Below are 18,407 nucleotides of genomic sequence, written 5' to 3' on the forward strand. Positions count from 1 at the left end.
CGCAAATACGTGGGTTATCGTTTTGGCACTGACCTAACTTTGGAATACACCCTTGCTGTACACCTTGAAACTATGAAGGAAGCACATGAAAAAAAAGGTACATTATCGGAGGATCATTTTCAACATGCCGCCGAGGAGGCTTACGAAAGGTTCCTGACTAACTCCACTTTACAGTCTTTGGCGGTCGTCAATGTAGGGTTTTGACAGCGGGTTGGTGTTCAAGGAGACGCGGGGTCGACCGGCAAATGATACTGGCTTCGGCGAGAGCGGTCTAGATAATGGGGTCGTAAACCAAAAAAAGAAAAATTAAAAAAAAAAAAAAGCATAGTGTGGTCAAGTGAAGACATCGTGAAGCTCAACTACCAACGCGATCTCAGCCAAACCACAAGCCGTACACATGTGAAAAGGGCCACACGTCACCAACTCAAAATGCGGCGTGACCGCATCGTAACTTTCAGACCGAAGCCCATCAGAGTAAGATATTACGATCGACCTGCGCGGGGCTGCCGGGACGAGGTACAGGGGCAGTGGACGAAGCTCTCTACATGGTATGCCACCTAACCTGCAAACCTGGCTTGAAAGCCTGGACCCTGGGTGAGTTGGGAATGCCTGGCCAGTAGGGAACTAAAGAGAAAGTAAAAAAAGAGTCTGTTGTGTTAGAGATATATTTTCACCAATCGCAGCTGGAAGCTTCCTTTGTCATGAGCTCATTGTTCTATGACGTTGTCCGAGGGAGATAGTCGGGACAGCAGAGCGATAGCCCACGGTTTGCATCAAGAGCCATAGTTTGACGGGTGGTCTGGGAGTGGATCGGATTGGGTTCGACATCTGGGATGATCCCCTGTGCTTGGGCCTCGAGGTAGCAATTGCGTGAAAGCATAAGTATAGAAGATTGAAGCTTTATCACCAACGCATTGAATCTACGCCTGAGGTTTGGAGGAGAGGTCGTCTCAGACTCAGGGACTGTAGAAACGGACGAGCGTCCGTAATAATAGCAGAGTTATGAGCAGTCCGTCCGGCATGGACCCCACTGTTCCTGATTGTCTGTCTCCCCTAGTTGGCGAGTGATGTCAACGGCAGCGTCGCGATCGACAAGAGCTTGACTCGGATGGCGCTGTCGAGCTCTTCAGAGCCACTGTCCGTCACTCGACAGCGACACATAGCTTCCCCATCTTTACCAAATCAGGTAGAAGGTAATGGACTCTAACGTTGCATCGCCCTCTGCGTCCTGAAACCTCAGAATCCACGTGTGATAATACCCAAGTTGAGAACCCACAGACTGCCGATTTGACGCTTAAATTTGACGGGACGGAGAAGTCTAGCCTTGGTCAGAAGCCGGCCGTTCATGCCAGCTCATGAAAGCCACAATAGTTCCGAGGGACGTCCGATGTGCTCCGGCCGAGGAACCCGTAGGCTCAACCAATGAACCTGCCAAGAGAGTACACAGAGACCGCCGCAGCTTTGTTAAGGCATGTGGATCTGAGGCTCGAACCTCACAGTAGGTAGTACCACTCGACTGCTTGGCCCATAGTTACGGGACGATAGGCTGGGTAGCGTGACATTTTGCTCCAGACGATTTCACGAGCAGTTACTGTTGTACTAACCCTGGGCATTTAGGGGACCCTTCAAAGTGGCGACAGATGCGACGAAGTTCCGACACACCAATAGGAGGCCAACATGCCTTGAACCCCCCAACCGGTAAACGCCGACACGATGGGAGACCCAGGATGCACAGTGAAGCGGTGACCGGCAGGCATGGGCCTAGTGGGCGTGGGTTGTAGTGGCAAGTGTGCCGAGACCCCCGACCTAATTCCATAGTTCTTCGCCATACACTGGACAAAGACAAGCAGGGGGCGAAGACATATATGTACATGATCTAGCGAAGAGTCTACACAAGTCCTAGCGGGAAAAGATAGAAAAATGATGATCCTGTTTCGTAGTGTGGTCTACGGAGAGGCCGCTCACCAAAACCGTGTAGCACCATCTTGTGCTAGGTTCCATATTATTTTTTTCTTCGATTGCTGGAGACCTGACCTGGGCGGGAGTCGGCTTTCCAAGTACACCAAGATAGTTATGTCGAGAGCGAAATGTATGAAGCAGCTGCGAGGCGGCTACTCCAGGGGAGTTGCGGCTTGGCGGACGGCTATTGCGGAGGTGATCCCACCCCTGATCTCGCGACTCACGAACTCAGAGGCATTGGCCAAAGCACCGATACGAGTCAATCGCTGCTGCAGGGTCCTCCGTAGGAGACAGAAATTTGATATTTTGGTGAGCCCAATAGTCCGGCATCGTGTTACCCCAACTTGAGTTCCAGCAATTTACTGTCATGCACTGCGGAGACAATGTCCGGGCGACAGGTCTGCTACTTGAAGCCTGCCATGTGGCCTGAACGGCGCCCCAAAGTGAACCTTCCAAGAAACACCTGACAAAGATTGGAGCGACTTTTGCAAAGGCAGCTTCTATCTTTATCGTCGCAACCGACACCCAGAAGAGATGTCGTTCCAGTTGTGAAGCTGACGCACCCCATTTGAGAAACCGTGGCGTTGACAATGTCACCTGCAAGCGCGGCCCGATATCGTCGATCAATATCTGAAGCACAGGCAAGATGGCAGTGCTTTGTTCGTCGGATCAGATTGTATGAGATAAATTTGCATGAAAGTGAACTGCGTTCATACTACGGTTTTCACGGTATTCCCTTGTGCTATCGCGTTCGTCGAACCGAATTTGCGCTTAGCGGTATACAGCAGCTCATTTAGCCTCTCATTTTATGCTGTACTGAACAACATGCAGGGAACTCTTCTGAGACAGGAGTTGGCTTGCTGCTCAGTTTCAGTGCTAAGTGACAGATGACGGATAGCGCTTGTCTTGGGTAGAGGCTTGCAGAAGCAGGTGAAGCGCCAGGCCTTGACGGAGGCACATCCGCACTGACTTCTCATCAGCCACCCCATAAAGATGCGATGTGAGCAATTAGATTGCATTAGCTTTCAAGGGAAGCGATGAAGTAGGGGTCCCCGACTGAGCTACCAAGAAAGTCTATCTGGTCGGCGCGCGCGGTGGCAAGGAGTATCAAAATAGGGGTTATGGCCCAGGCGCTTTTCAGCCTCTTTCTCATTCAATTTTTGAAGGCTGACTTTGACGGGTGGTCCAAAAGCGGGAGCGGGTTGTGGCGATGGGACGGTCTCTGAAGTTCCAGACTGAACTGGGCCAAGTCGATAAATTACGAGAGGGTGTCAGGTTCGGGGGACTGTGAACGATAATCTCAGGGAGATACCGACCTAGACTACTGGCATCGACCTCGTTCCGACGGGAATGGTCTACCGGTACCTTCCAACCGGTGGCCGTGAATAGGAGGATCCTTGGGCACCGGCGACGGCCGACTCAACTGATTACTTTTGGGACAGAGCGGTGTAGTGGCTCAGGGTCGAATTAGATTAGAGACGCTGAGGACCACAGTGACGTGGGTGGCTTGGGCATCTAAGGCGATGTGTATTTTGTGTCATGGTTCAGATCTATGATCGGAAGTAGGATATTGGGCTGTCAAAGCTCGCTAGACTGTCTGGTTTTATTTCTCTTGTTTTGCTCGGGCCAAACCAGCTATTGATCAAGTCTAGGTCCTGTAGGAGCGTTCCTGGGGAAATGTGGCCTACTCAGCGAGGGGAGGGAAGGCAGATAGGTAGGGCATGAGAGACGCCATTGGGCCGACAACGATGGGGTGCCAGCTGAACGGTTGACACGAAAGGATGAGCGACGCGAGGGCCTTGAAACGCGCGAAAGAGGCCATGCGTGACGATCATAGGACGATGATTCGGCTTTCGTCTTTTTTAACAAGTGCAAACCTTGAAGGTGACCCTGACGATCGGATGCAAGCCGAGTTTTCTGGTGAGATGTACGGGTGCGTGCCATTGACTCAGGTTATTCGTACTGCTCGTACTGCGTCGTCCATGTACGTATTGGCCGTAGCAGGAGTTGCCGGTCTGCCAGAAACCAGAGTCGAGCTACGGGCAGGCAGGTTGCCGGCCACTTGCTAAGGGGCAGCGGTAGCGGCGCAAGTGTATTTTTCAAGGGGGGCAGTTAGCAACGGAAGGAAGGGGAGGAAAAGGAAATAATTGAGTGGTTCATGCCCTTTTTGGTTTTGGGGTACATAGTAGGAGCTGGTAGGAGCGGAGGGGGGAAGGGGTCAGGACGAGACCCAGATCGATCCTGGCGTCTGCCTCACAAAACTCACCTTCGCCCCTCAGGCTTTTTGCTTTTGCTTTTCAGAAGCCCACCGCGTGCCATTGGAGAGACGGTGACTGTGCGGAAGTCAGCCCGCTTTGGGAGCTGCATACTGTGCCGCTACTTCGCTTCGTTTAATTCCAGGATGCGTCGCTGAGAAAATCCATCGATTCAGTACCGACACGGACGACCGTCAAATAGCAGCTTCGGTCTACTCCCGACTGGTTGTCCTTGGAGGAGTAACAGCTATTGCAGGCAGACATTCATTGATTCATTTATCCAGTTTAGTCTGAGCCTTGTAGGAGTATTGCCCTTCGCAATATCCCAGCTTGCAGTTGCATAGATCTCGATCCTCCTCGTCATGTGCAAAATCTGGAACCAGTTCCCACTGCTTGTAAACAGCCCAGTATAGAAAGGAAGCATGGATGGTCCGGAAGTGCGAGAAGGGCAACCAGGCAAGGTGAGTCCTTGGTGCACCATGTGATAGCCCAGCGCAGGGTTTGCCGTTTGGCTATCTGGACGGACGGCAACCTGGAACATCTGGAGCTCAGCGGAGGTGTGTCGCACGTCGCCGCTTAGTGCAGCGGTATGGCGGTGCAGTGGTGGAGTTGGAGCGAATGCAACACAACGAGACTGGATGGAAGGCCGCACTATGGATGGGGGCCGCCAGGAGCCTCCCGCGGTCATCAGCCTGGGAATGCTACCCTGCCTGGCTTCCGCCGTCGTTGCTAATCGATATTTCTGGAATCGTTGGTCCTTCTTCTTGCTCAACATGTTCAAATGTAAGACGACAAAGCCCCGCTGCACCAAGGCTATTATTCTGTTCTCGAGCCTCAAAAGCAGCCAGCAGGCGCGAAAACCCCTTTTCTCAAAGAAGAAGGGGTAAAAAAAAAATACTAGCAAAAAGTAACTCCACAGTAAGAAAATGCGTTGGTTTTCCCCACACCGATGCAAGAGAAAACGGTTCAGTTCCACACACTAGGCTGCCTCGGGGACTCTCCTGCAAGTACCCAAGACGCCACACGGTAGACATATCAACACATGCGCTGACAGACTGGGATATCAGTACATGTGGTGCCACCCCTGCCTGGTCGTCTGAGGTATTGTTAGCGCTGGACTTTCCGACGAGAAGCGAGCTGCCTCAGCCTACCTGTCATTAGGTTGGACAGGAGTTGACTGGCCCTGAGGATGAACGATATTTTAGGCCGGCAAGCCATTTAGGTCAGTGGCAACGGGCCGACATGTCTTAATTAGGAGAGCTTAGGTGGTCAAACTCGCCAAACAGGGAGTGGACTGGCTTAACGGCCTGCACTAGATCTCCGCATTCATTCTTGACGAGTACTTGGGGCGTAAGGACAGGAAAGAGGAGCCAGGAGAGGACAGGCCGTTTTTAGGGGAGGTGGCTCTCGGTTTGACAAGCAGTATATACTCCGTTCCTTGCCGTCCAAGTGGATCAGGCCAGTAAAAAACTATAGGTTCCATGTGAGGACGAGCATACCTTCCTTTCCCACAATGACGGTTAGCTTAGTACCCTCAGGTACCTTATCCTCAGTCGCGACACCAGAAAACTCGGGGCAAGTGAGGCTTGGAGGAGGGGCACAACAGCAAGAGTGAACCAATGCCATACACCAATAAGACTAGTCGCCCGGGAGAAGCACACAGGAGACCGCTAATAGCCCCTTCCGGGCGTCGACGCTTGTGCTCCGTTAGGAAAGAACAACGATCGATCACCATTCGTATTCCATGTCGCCGCGGGTGAAGAGCGGCTTGTTGTACACTACCCTAGAGGTTGAGAGGTGAGCGGCTTCTTCGCCCCCCTTGACAGACGCTGTATCCACTCGATCTGGTCTTATTCGCTGAAGTATCCTGGGGCTTCGTTCGACTCAGAAAGTACTCTCGACCGCACATTTGGCTCGGAAGATACACGCAAGGCTGGACCGAATTGTACTAGCGTCGCTCGCTCCATTGGCAAATGGGTACGCAGAGCAGGTACTTGATGTACCTACCTGCAAAGGCAGACCTGGTTGGATGGCGTCTCGGGTAGCCAGCTGAGGTATACATACAGACACCTGTACATATTTTGTATATTGTGGCAGGGTACTATGTACAGTACAGCCCTTTGTGCTCAGAACCCCACTTTTACGACATATCCAACCAGAAGCAGCACCAAAGAATTAAGCCAACACTGCTGCTACACCTGCACCATTTCTGAGGTTCGCCTCGTCGAACCAATCCTCTCCACCTCCCACAAGCACCCCTTCGCCATCCCACCCCAATCCCTACATCCGCCCTCCTCCCCATCTACTGTGGTATCCGTTTAGCCCCCTGTTACGTCTTGTTCCGCCTTATCTCCTCTCTTCTCCAGTGCTGTGGTCCTTCTCTCGCTTTGGCTTTGCGACCTCTAGCAGCTGCTCGTCCTATCCGCCTGACCATTCTTGGGGCGTGTCTTCTCGCTATTTGCTCGCCTCATTGCTTTTTACCGTCTTTCTTTGCCATATACTGACAAACCCACCTACAACATCTCCTTTCCTCCTACCCTCCCACTCCCCTCCCAGACGTACCTCACCGCCCAAGAGAGCGTTATCGTCCTTGACGCTTTGAACGCCTCGAATCGACGAGATTCGGGCGGGTAGAAAGACTCTGCCTTCTTATCTTGCGTTCCGTTGTTTTATTCACTTTGGTTCCAGGCCCTGACCAAGCTAAATATGCTGCCGGTTGATCACGACTTTTCGTAAATCTCTACCGACCCGTTTCCTTCCCAACTAGTCGTCCAGCCTTGGGCTTTCTCCCTTGGGCCACAAATCATCTCCACGACAACGTTACAAGCCTGTAACCCTCGAAAAATCCAGGATGGTTGACGATTCAGCTTTGGCCGCTGCGGCGGCCATAGTACAATCCCTTGCCGCCGATGGTACGACACCGATGTCCCTTCCATTCAAGGCCGACGCGCGAATCGAGCTTCCCGGCCGTGATACTCCGGCAAAGCGAAGCCTTGAGGCTGAGCTGGCCAAACTTGCCCAGAGAATTGAGAAACTTGAGAACAGAGCTCACGCCTCCGTCGCCTTCCCCGAAACTCCCAACGAGGTACATGATTCCCTCTTTGGTGACGACTCCGATGCAACGTCGCCATCATCATCAAATAGCCGCCCTATTCCTAGGCCAAAGTTCCAACGCGAAGGTACCGCCACAGACGACCCAAGCCTCGCAGGCAGCCCGCTGACTGACGAAGCCTTGGAAAGCTTGCAAGAGAAGGTCCTTGACCAGGAGAAGGGCATTTCTAGCGCGAGACAGGAAATCAGCAGTGTTAGCGCCCAGCTTCTTGAGCAGAAGGAACTGCAGGAGCAAGCCTTCTTCAAGATCGAACAAGAAAGAGTCGCTACTTTGGAACGCGAATTATGGAAACACCAAAAGGCGAACGAAGCCTTCCAAAAGGCTCTACGGGAAATCGGTGAGATCGTAACTGCTGTCGCGCGCGGAGACCTGTCAAAGAAAGTTCGTATGAACACAGTCGAAATGGACCCGGAAATCACGACCTTTAAACGGACAATCAACACCATGATGGATCAGCTGCAGGTATTCTCAAGCGAAGTTTCCCGCGTCGCCCGAGAAGTCGGAACCGAGGGTCTGCTTGGCGGTCAAGCTCGCATTGAAGGTGTTGACGGTACATGGAAAGAACTGACAGACAACGGTACGCTTAAGTCACGGCATCAGCCCTGTTCCTCGTAGCTGACCATCTTCACAGTAAACGTGATGGCCCAAAATCTCACGGACCAAGGTAAGTCTTCTTAACAGATTTGTTCATCTCGAAGCATACTTATAGCGCAACTTAGTGCGCGAAATCGCATCGGTAACAACGGCTGTCGCCCACGGTGACCTGACCAAAAAGATTGAACGTCCCGCCCGGGGCGAAATTTTGCAACTTCAACAGACGATTAACACCATGGTGGACCAACTCCGAACATTTGCCTCTGAAGTAACTCGTGTCGCCCGCGATGTTGGAACCGAGGGTATCCTTGGCGGTCAAGCCGATGTTGAAGGTGTCAAGGGCATGTGGAATGAGTTAACAGTCAATGTCAATGCCATGGCGAACAATTTAACGACACAAGTGCGAGATATTATCAAGGTGACGACTGCCGTTGCTAAGGGAGATCTCACACAAAAAGTACAAGCGGATTGCAGGGGCGAGATTTTCGATTTGAAATCCACAATCAACTCTATGGTCAACCAACTTCAACAGTTCGCTCGGGAAGTTACGAAGATCGCCAGGGAGGTCGGTACCGAAGGTCGGCTTGGCGGTCAAGCCACAGTTCACGACGTCGAGGGAACATGGAGGGACCTTACAGAGAACGTCAATGGCATGGCCATGAATCTGACAACGCAAGTGCGTGCCATTGCCAAGGTGACAACCGCTGTGGCCAATGGTGACCTCACTGAGAAGATCAGAGTACCCGTGCGTGGTGAGATTCTCGATCTCAAGAACACTATCAACACCATGGTTGACCGACTGGGAACTTTTGCCTTTGAGGTCAGCAAAGTTGCGAGGGAAGTCGGTACTGACGGAACACTCGGCGGACAAGCCCAGGTCGACAATGTGGAAGGCAAATGGAAAGATCTCACCGAAAATGTCAACACGATGGCATCCAATCTCACGTTACAAGTCCGAAGCATCTCAACCGTTACACAGGCTATTGCCAATGGCGACATGAGTCAAAAGATTGAAGTCGAGGCCCAAGGAGAAATCCGGGTCCTCAAGGAAACCATAAACAACATGGTTGATAGGCTATCCAACTTCTGTAACGAGGTCCAGAGAGTGGCCAGAGATGTCGGCGTCGACGGCAAGATGGGCGCCCAAGCAGACCCAGCCGGCTTAAAGGGTCGCTGGCGTGAGATTACTACGGATGTCAATACTATGGCCAGCAATCTAGTGAGTACCTAATTTACACCGTGCCCAAAGGACATGAAGATGGCTAACATGATTGTAGACCACCCAAGTACGCGCGTTTTCTGACATAACCAACTTGGCCACAGACGGTGACTTCACGAAATTAGTCGAAGTGGAAGCATCTGGCGAAATGGACGAGCTCAAACGCAAGATCAATCAGATGGTGTCCAACTTAAGGGATAGTATTCAGAGGAACACACAGGCTCGTGAAGCAGCCGAGCTGGCCAACAAGACGAAGTCAGAATTCTTGGCAAACATGTCTCACGAAATCCGCACACCAATGAACGGCATCATCGGCATGACGCAGCTCACCTTAGACACAGATTTGACACAGTACCAGCGAGAAATGTTGAACATTGTCAACAGTCTTGCCAATAGCCTACTGACGATTATCGATGATATTTTAGATCTGTCCAAGATCGAGGCTCGAAGAATGGTTATTGAGGAAATTCCCTACACTCTACGTGGAACAGTCTTCAACGCTCTCAAGACCCTTGCTGTTAAGGCAAACGAGAAATTCCTTGATCTTACCTACCGAGTCGACAGTTCCGTGCCAGATCATGTTATCGGAGATTCGTTCCGTCTTAGGCAGATTATCCTGAACCTGGTTGGCAACGCCATCAAGTTCACCGAACATGGCGAGGTCAGCCTGACGATTAAAAAGGCTGACCCGGTGGTCTGGCGGTGCAACCCTGATCAGTACGCCATCGAGTTTGTCGTTACCGACACGGGCATCGGCATTGCGGCCGACAAGCTTGACCTCATTTTTGATACGTTCCAGCAAGCAGACGGATCTATGACCCGAAAATTCGGTGGTACTGGACTCGGCTTGTCTATTTCGAAGCGTCTTGTTAAGCTCATGGGCGGTGACTTGTGGGTTAAAAGCCAACACGGTCAGGGCAGTGAGTTTCATTTCACGTGTCGTGTTCGTCTATCGGATCTCGGGGTCGAATCCATCGAGAAGCAGATCAAGCCGTACAAGGGCCATCAAGTCCTCTTCGTCGACAAGGCACAAACCTCTTATGGCCCTCAAATCCGAGAGATGCTCGAAAAGATCAGCTTGCAGCCCGTTGTGGTTCAGTCAGAGAAGGATCCTTTGCTCACTGGAGTTCGGGACGCCCAAGCGATGCCATACGACGTTATCATCGTCGACTCAATCGATACGGCCAGGCGGCTTAGATCGGTGGACGACTTTAAGTACCTACCTATTGTTCTTCTGGCGCCGGTTGTCCACGTCAATCTCAAGTCTTGCTTGGACTTGGGTATCACGTCTTACATGACGACTCCTTGCACAGCTGTCGACCTGGGCAACGGCATGATACCAGCTCTGGAGAATAGAGCAACTCCGTCACTTGCTGACAACACCAAGTCTTTTGATATTTTACTCGCAGAGGATAATCGTGTTAACCAAAGACTTGCTGTCAAAATTCTTGAGAAATACCATCATGTGGTCACTGTGGTCGGCAATGGTCTTGAAGCTGTTGAAGCAATTAAGCGGAGGAAGTTTGACGTCATCCTTATGGATGTACAGATGCCTATCATGGTAAGTCCCGGGATTTCTATTACTAGTCTATCTTGATTTCGAGCTAATCCCACCCGGCAGGGCGGCTTTGAGGCAACTGGCAAGATTCGTGAGTACGAGCGAAGCCTTGGCACGCATCGTACTCCTATCATTGCTTTGACAGCCCACGCCATGATGGGTGATCGTGAGAAGTGTATTCAGGCTCAGATGGACGAGTATTTGTCCAAACCCCTGCAGCAGAACCATCTCATCCAGACAATCCTCAAGTGTGCGACCCTCGGGGGCCAACTGCTAGAGAAAAACAGAGAGAGGGATTTGGCTCAGCAGTCTAGGGTCAAGGCCAGCGGCAACGAACAGTCTCAGTCTCATCTACGCCCGCCCTTGGAGACCCGAGCTTTTACATCTAAAGAACCACTGATGGGACCCAGCCTGGCTAGCCCAGCATTGGTTACAGCGGATCAGGAGGATCCTATTTCAAGGGCACGTAACGGCCTTTCCGACTCGCGCAGCCTAACAAGCTAACTTGGTTTCTTGTTCGCGCGCGTAGCTGCTGCTGAGATCACATAGTTCCTAACTGGGATGTGCAGGGACAGGCTCAGAAAAAACGCAAGTGGCGAACCGAGTAAACAAAACGAGTGAAATCGTTTTTCGACGAAATACCCAAGAAAGATAAAGAGCATTGGTGGATGGGTACAGCACATGGACGCCGCCGCGTCTCCGTTTTATCCGACATCTCTCACTATTTACGCGCGGCACTACTCCTTCAAGCGGCAGAACGCATTTCCAGACAAAGAAGCACTTTCTTCGAGTTTCGCTATAAACAGGTGTGCATGGTGTTGAAGCGCACATGGGGCGGACAGCTTTATCGGGAGCTGGGTACGCTAAATTTCAACATGGGTATGCACACAGGGAACATTGGGGGTCCAGGAGGTCGTTGGGAGTTTCATCTTATTGTGTTTTATCAGAGGGGCAAGGACAGGCGTCACATTGTCCGCATTCTTCACCTTTTCGTTAACTTTCTATTGTAGTTTTACTATTAGTACTGGGGTGGACAGAGGGTGTCCTGAGGCCAAGTGGGTGTTGGTCTACTGCCACATTCGGTTTCTTCCTGCATATGCCCTTAAAACGAGGATATGGATCATGGGCTGGTGAGCATATAGCCTGTGTTACACCCGTCTACAGGGACGTGTTAGTGGAGAGAGATTGGGAGAGTGTCTGTTCTTCTGAACGGGTACTGACAGGCTCACAGGAGGGGAAGACGGGTTTTGTTTTTTACTTGAACCAGGTTACCAGCAACAAAGGCGTCAGATAGGTTGTGCAGGGGGATAAAGACTACACACTACATTGATATCAAAGAAATCATGCCGCCCTACGGAGAGGCTGGATCCCTGAACTTATTTTAAGTCCAAATCTGTCCCTCTGCTCTACCAGTGAAGCAAAGTAACTTTGTGCGTGACATGGCGAAGACCAGTGCCTGATGGCTAATCGCTTCCTTCAAACCTCATCAACTTCGGCAGGCGGTGTCAGTTTAATAAGGGAATATTGTTGGCCTTTCAACTGATTGGATAAAGGAACAGATTATATGTTTCGCCGATCTTGACGCGTAGATTTTCGAGACTATTACGCCGCCGCCCGAGAGTCTTGATACATTTACAACATCCCAATCAGACGGCAGCACGATACTTGATCGAGTGGAAGTCTCGAGCCTAGGGGAGGTCGTATAGGAAGGAGGAGATGGAAGTCAACCTCAGCAGTGTATAGATTGCATGAGGATGATCATCGGGTCGCTTGCTCCCTCGTCAAGGCTACTCAGTCCACAATCTAAACCACAGCCCCCCCTATCCAGTGAGCCCGCTTGCAGTGTCACAGTCTTGTCCATACAATCATTAAGAGGCGTTTGAAAATTCCACCGCGGCCGTTACAGTTACAGGTTGCCACATCTCTGGTACTGAACACGTTGCTGAAGAACATGTACTAAATGCAGCGTCGCAAGTCGACAGATCCCGCCACCGGGGGCTGGTCAGTCAGCCAGCCAGCAGGTCAACAATCAAATACGAGATTGATCACATCGCATTGCAAACTTCTCAGCTCCTCAACATGTTTTGTGGTTTTGAAACTGCATTGCATCTGCATGTCAGGTATAGCAAAGCCAAGCGAGTGGCAAAATGGCCAGAAACCCACAATCCCCCCTCATCTGCGTTCTTTGCCTCCCTGCCTACTTTCCCCAAAATGCTCTCCACTGCCGCATCCAAATCTGTAATATGCATATCTGTTGACGGAAAAAACGAACCGGCGATTGTGAATAGGATGTGGTTGAAAGGATGATGATCAGGAGCTGAAGGGACCTTTGCCTCCAATCTCCCATTGGTGGTCGTCGCTGCCCACGTCAAAAATCTTTGTCCAGCATCGCCACCCGGAGGTTTCCATAGTGAGTTCCCATGCTTTGTTCTCCCTGGACCGCGCGAACGCCAAGCATGTGAGGAGCAAATGGCTAAACAGAGGAGCGAGGACGTGGAACATTTCCTCCACTTCAAGACACAAGCTGTCTTTTCTTGCTCAAATCAGCTGTCCATCTAGGGTCTCTTCGTCACACCAGCCGTGTTGGACCCAGTACCATCTTGCACCTTGTTTTCGCTTGAGGTTCCATGATGGGCGGCGGCGGTATTGTCCCTCTTTGGCTTGTGATCCTGGACGGTGGCAACGCTATCGGTTTCCTTCTGCGACTCCTCTGCCGCTTCAAAGGCAGCTAGCAGCGCGTCCAGTCTATTCTCGAGGCTTGTCAGGTTCGCCTCCAGGGCGGTGGCAGCCTGCTCGCCTCTGTTTGCGATTCCGGGTTAGCCGAATTTCTGATTTTTGCGTGGAGAAAAAGCGGTCACGAGGGTGAAGCCGCATGGGCAAATATGGATGGGAATTTGTGTTTTCGGTCTGGCCACTTGGCTGGACCGGACTGCAGGAGTGAGGGGCGGAGATGAAGTTCAGGGGTATTTCATTGTCTGAGGCTATTGGGCATTGCTTTGGGGTAAAAACGCCCTTAAGCCAGTGACTGAAATGGAAGCATAAGCCCCGAGGGGCGTGAGTTGCTGAAAGACAGATTTGTCCCCAGGATCTCGTTTGGTGGCCTGGACCAGAGGGGCCTAGAACGTCGCCGCCATGGCTTTCATGTGGGAGTGGTAACCGAATGCCGTCGTATCACGGCATCTGGTGACAAGCACATTTCGGGCAACGTCGCAACACAGCCCATCCGTTGCCGTCGGCTGCTCCGCCCAGTAGCGGGCCGAGTGCCTCGCTTCGATACATTGTCCTAGACAAGGCATCTTGGGCAGAACAATAATGGGCGGATAGGCCTTGTCAATAGTGATGATGGCATTTGCCAGTTGAAAGAAATCCCTGAACTCAGAAGGCAAAGACGGGCCTATCCATTTTTTGATGGGATGAAATGACTATCTCCGGTCCAGACCAAAGTTCAGATCCGGAAACAAGGCGTTCATCAGTGCCAAAGAATCGAAGGTCCAGAGCTGAGAACGCCATTCAACGGCACGGATAGTAGAAGGGGGAAAATTTAGGAGGGAAAAATTAGGAGGGAAAAAAAAAAAAAAAACTAAACTATCCAGTTGATGTCTTAGCCAGGAACAGGTTAATGCGTCGCTTGGTAGCACTGCGCGCGCAAGGATCCGAGAGAATACGGTGCAGGCTGATGCGTTACTGTGCTGCGACGCTCCTGTGCTGTACCAGACTGAGCTGGCCCCTTCCGGGATGTGCGCCTTCGGAGGCAGCTCCGTCTTTGGTTCAGGGTGCAAATAGACCATTCTCAACATTGTGGGAGGGGAAGGGGGCGTCTCAGTGGCTGACGCTAGGGGCGCGTGCGCAAAAAGGCAATGCTGGCGGTCGCCCTTCAGGCGAAGGAGCGGGGGTAGTGGGAAAAAAAATGACAGAAAAAAAAGCTCTTCGATAGGCGTACCTTAGGAGGTCTCTGTAAGCCTAGAACGTGCCCCAAACGTGGTCAGCCTTGGAAAAGTGTACCAGGGAAGTTTCTATCCCAGATCGCGCCACCCCCTTCTGCCTCACCTAGCCTCTCTATTCCTCAAGCTCATGTCATCCTCGACTGCAACAGCACCAGGACACATTCTCAACCCCAACCGGCGAGTGACCGGTTCTTACCCTCTGGGAACATCGTCAGTCTCGGACCCCACCACTAACACCCACACAGTGCAAGTGAAGGTCCAGACCGCTCCAGTTCCGATGGATGGGAACGATGAGTGAACCAACGAGTGCGCTTGAACAGCAATCAATGGGGTGGAATGGGCAAGAAAGCTAGGGGAAGTGGTGGGGTGGGTGCGGAATGGACAGTCGCGGAGACTCGCGATCCTGAGGCCTGAGGAGAGAATGAAGACAGGCAATCCCAAAGGGCGAAGAGAAGGGGGATGGGGGAAAGGCCATGGTTGGAAGACCCAACAAGGCAGAAGTTCTGCATCAACGTGACCCTCGGCAAAAGCCCCTGCTCCGTTGGGGTCCTAAGGAGGGTGCAGATACGGGCAACATACCTGGGCAACATTATCCACTGACGACTCATTGTCAGGCCTGGCCGTTGTCGAAGAGGCGGACTTGGGTTCTTGGGGCACTGGGGACATGATCAAATACTGCCACCAGGCGAACGAATCGAAACGGCCGAAAAGCAAAGAATTTTTTGTTTAAAAACGAAAAATAACAATAATGGCGAGAACGTGGCCTGATCTGGGGGGCCTTTGATGGGGTGCCGCCCTCTTTTTTTAACGTTGGGTCTGTCGCCTTTGTTTTGTAAGTCTACCGTAATGTGGGAAATGCGGATACAATCTTAATGCTCGATGCCTGTACAACGCACCGTAGCTTCTTTCGAGTGAGGAACCTGAAAAGCGGACTTCGCAGGCTAGGGCGGGATAACTGGTGAAAAATAGAACGGGTTTAGGAAGTCTTTGATATCAGCAGCCTTGGCTCGCACTCACGGCTTGAAGACTTCGGGAATGCCGAGCGAATGGCGATAGTTCGGTGTCGACTGAGAGTCTAACAATGCGATTTTTCAAGGATGGATGGATGGGATTTTGTAGGGGAAATGGGTGGTCTTGTTAAATTTGGGCGACAGAAGTGTGGTCTTTGCTCAAACCCCTCCTTGCCCAAAACACTGGGACGGAGGCTTGGTAGGGAGGGGGGGTTGCTTAGGTGATGTTTCCACCTAGGCACTGAGGCCTCACTGCGGCGAGGAAGAATGGATAGTGGCCCACACAAAATTAATGCCTTAACGGATGATTGGCAGTCCCATATAAGCAAGTAGTTCGAAGCTTTAGGCATGCTTCCTCAGTGGCCCAGATCGTCTAGTTGGTTAGGATGATACGTTGTGGTCTCTATTCACACAGCGATCCGTGTTGACGGCGGTTCGAATCCGCCTCTGGGCACTACATCAACCTTTTTGGCCCTCTGTCCCTTACAGTGAAACTTTTTTTGTGCTGGCTTCTGTAATTCAATCAGCGCCAAATGTTATTTATTGCGTATCCTTCTGTGGGTCCAATCTTCCCGATCAGGTGCACCTGAACAGGTATCTCTTTCATAAGCGCGCTACGCCGCACGCTGTTGATATGGATTCAACTATACGATACACTCCGTAGACATGGGATGGACAGGACGGCAAGGGTTATACAGTATCAGTATCTAAGCCCCTTGGTTTTAATCACAGCATCTGACTCTTGCGGTCGATCGTCATTCGGCGACGGAGAATAGCCTACTTTTCCCACATGAGACCAAGATTGCTCAAAAAGTAAACCTTATATTCAAAATCGGCATTGTGGCCGGTCTGATGTCGTATTTTCTGAAAATCAGTGGACAAGCTGTCTATCTGTAGGAATAATGTAGAGTGGTGAAAGCCAGAAAAGTTGAAGGCATGGGCATGAGTGGAGTAGTGCCATTAGGCGCTGTGACACATGGTGACAGCACTCCATGTATGGCTAGATACACCCGTGTAAGGGGGTCTGTCCTACATGTCAATCCAGCATTCTACAGTCCAGCATACGTAGAGTGAAAGCATGACTGGGAGTTCAATGAAAGGCTCCCCTGTTCCATCAGCCGCCTCCCGCAAAACTATTCAGCCAAAGGAAAAAAAAAAAAAAGGTTACGATTACCGCTACAAACTCTTGGTATCAATACCTTGGGATGGTACCTCTCAACACAAAGGCGTTCTGGGTTGGCTCATCCCACTTGGCGAGTGGAACATCGGAAACCATTCCCCCCTTCAGATGCTGGCAGTGGGCGCGCTAGCTTTCTTTGGGGTTCACTTTGGCTTTTTCGATGCCACAGCGCAAATTCAGATGTAGACCATAACCCCTCTACACCGGGATCGGATTCACATGGTGTCTGATCAAGGACAATGATATCAGATCCATACACTGCACCTGGGATGCTGCCTCTTTTGTCGCACTGGCGTCCAATCTTCTCGAGAGTAACTGGTGGCATTTGCTCAATCTCGATGACCTGGAATGGGCGTTCACGATCGAGATGTAGAATTCACCGTGTCCACCAAGGACACACCCACCCCACCGTAACTTACGGTTCCATTCGACGCCCGGCATTTTCCAGTGTAGGTCCCGATTCCCATTAACTACCAAGATAACACACAAGGCCAGCCATCACCACCACTACCACTTTAAAACACTGGCACCAGCCTTGTCGCCCGTCTGAAATGCTGATCGTCTTTGCCGTCTGCGATCGTAGAGGCACATTACCGAATGTATAGCTGGTCATATATGGCTGGTATAGCAATTGGCCTTTCCCACATGGCTCAACAATCTGGCGCAAAGACGATAGTCTTGCGGTAAGATTGGCCAGGGATCCGTACCGTCGTACTGTTTTGCAGTAACCCTTTGTTTCCTCTTCCATTTCTCTCACACCAATGGTCTCTGTTTGTTCGGTGCCTGGGAAGGCCCATTACTGGGCGGCCCTGGGCAGGTTTTCCTCAGCCCATTAACCTCCCAATAACTGAGACAACGGCGGCCCATGGTCAACATGGACCAATTCAGCGGTAGTCGACATGACCATCGCAAGAGGGTCTTTCCAAGCATCCCAGCAAGTTGTAGGTTCCGCAAGCCACGCGCTGCATCGAATCTACGTCACGGCGGGAGGTCCAAATCGACGGCCGAGTCGGGATGTGACTAACGTACTGGCACTCTGTGACGCTAGTTTTCGGCCAGTAGCGTGTTCCGTTGCGAAAGCCTCCATTGAGAGGGATCGATAGGTCGACGCCCTCGTACACTTCTTGGCTAAACTGAGGTGCATACATGCAGTAAAGTAGTGTAGACCTGTACGTGATTGCGTTCAGGTTGCTGCTGGCCCGGGCGTTTGCTCATCGTTCCCTCGAAGAGTCCAGAACGTTCAATCAGCTTTTTTGGACAAGCGACGACCCACGACCATGACGATAGGTGCATGGATAAACACCACTGCAATAATTACACTGGCTCCCGGACAAGGCAAGGTGGTGCTGCCATCAGAACTCTGCGTCGTTCCACACTTCCTGGCCAGAAACCAATGCGGCTGACGGATCATTGCCAATACGTCGATACTCACTAACGCCGGACGTGGTCATGGATATCTCGGTTGAATGTGGGCTACGCGAGTTTGACTAAGTGTTCATGATCCTTAGGGCAGACGGAGGGCAAAAACGTCAGACACTGCCTTTCTGTAATAAAATCACTGATAATGCCGCATTGG

General features: G+C 51.5%; 3 protein-coding genes across 3 annotated transcripts; 1 reads left to right on the forward strand and 2 right to left on the reverse strand.

The window, feature by feature from the left end:
• Nucleotides 1–5,763: 5,763 nt before the first annotated feature.
• CTRU02_205669 (uncharacterized protein) lies at nucleotides 5,764–5,949 on the reverse strand (the record flags this gene model as incomplete). Its single annotated transcript, XM_036727663.1, has 1 exon — nucleotides 5,764–5,949. The coding sequence occupies one exon, from the start codon at nucleotides 5,947–5,949 to the stop codon at nucleotides 5,764–5,766; it is 186 nt and encodes a 61-aa protein (XP_036580619.1).
• Nucleotides 5,950–7,065: 1,116 nt separating this feature from the next.
• On the forward strand, nucleotides 7,066–11,201 carry CTRU02_205670 (histidine kinase 1; the record flags this gene model as incomplete). Its single annotated transcript, XM_036727664.1, has 5 exons — nucleotides 7,066–7,903; nucleotides 7,958–7,990; nucleotides 8,046–9,139; nucleotides 9,198–10,700; nucleotides 10,761–11,201. 5 exons carry the CDS (start codon nucleotides 7,066–7,068, stop codon nucleotides 11,199–11,201), a joined length of 3,909 nt encoding a protein of 1,302 aa, XP_036580620.1.
• Nucleotides 11,202–13,252: 2,051 nt separating this feature from the next.
• CTRU02_205671 (uncharacterized protein) lies at nucleotides 13,253–15,307 on the reverse strand (the record flags this gene model as incomplete). Its single annotated transcript, XM_070204587.1, has 3 exons — nucleotides 13,253–13,496; nucleotides 14,838–15,190; nucleotides 15,221–15,307. The coding sequence occupies 3 exons, from the start codon at nucleotides 15,305–15,307 to the stop codon at nucleotides 13,253–13,255; spliced, it is 684 nt and encodes a 227-aa protein (XP_070061691.1).
• Between the last annotated feature and the right edge of the window lie 3,100 nt (nucleotides 15,308–18,407).

This window comes from Colletotrichum truncatum (genome assembly GCF_014235925.2).
Source record: "Colletotrichum truncatum strain CMES1059 chromosome Unknown Contig_0003, whole genome shotgun sequence".
In the NCBI taxonomy this organism is placed as follows: domain Eukaryota; kingdom Fungi; phylum Ascomycota; class Sordariomycetes; order Glomerellales; family Glomerellaceae; genus Colletotrichum; species Colletotrichum truncatum.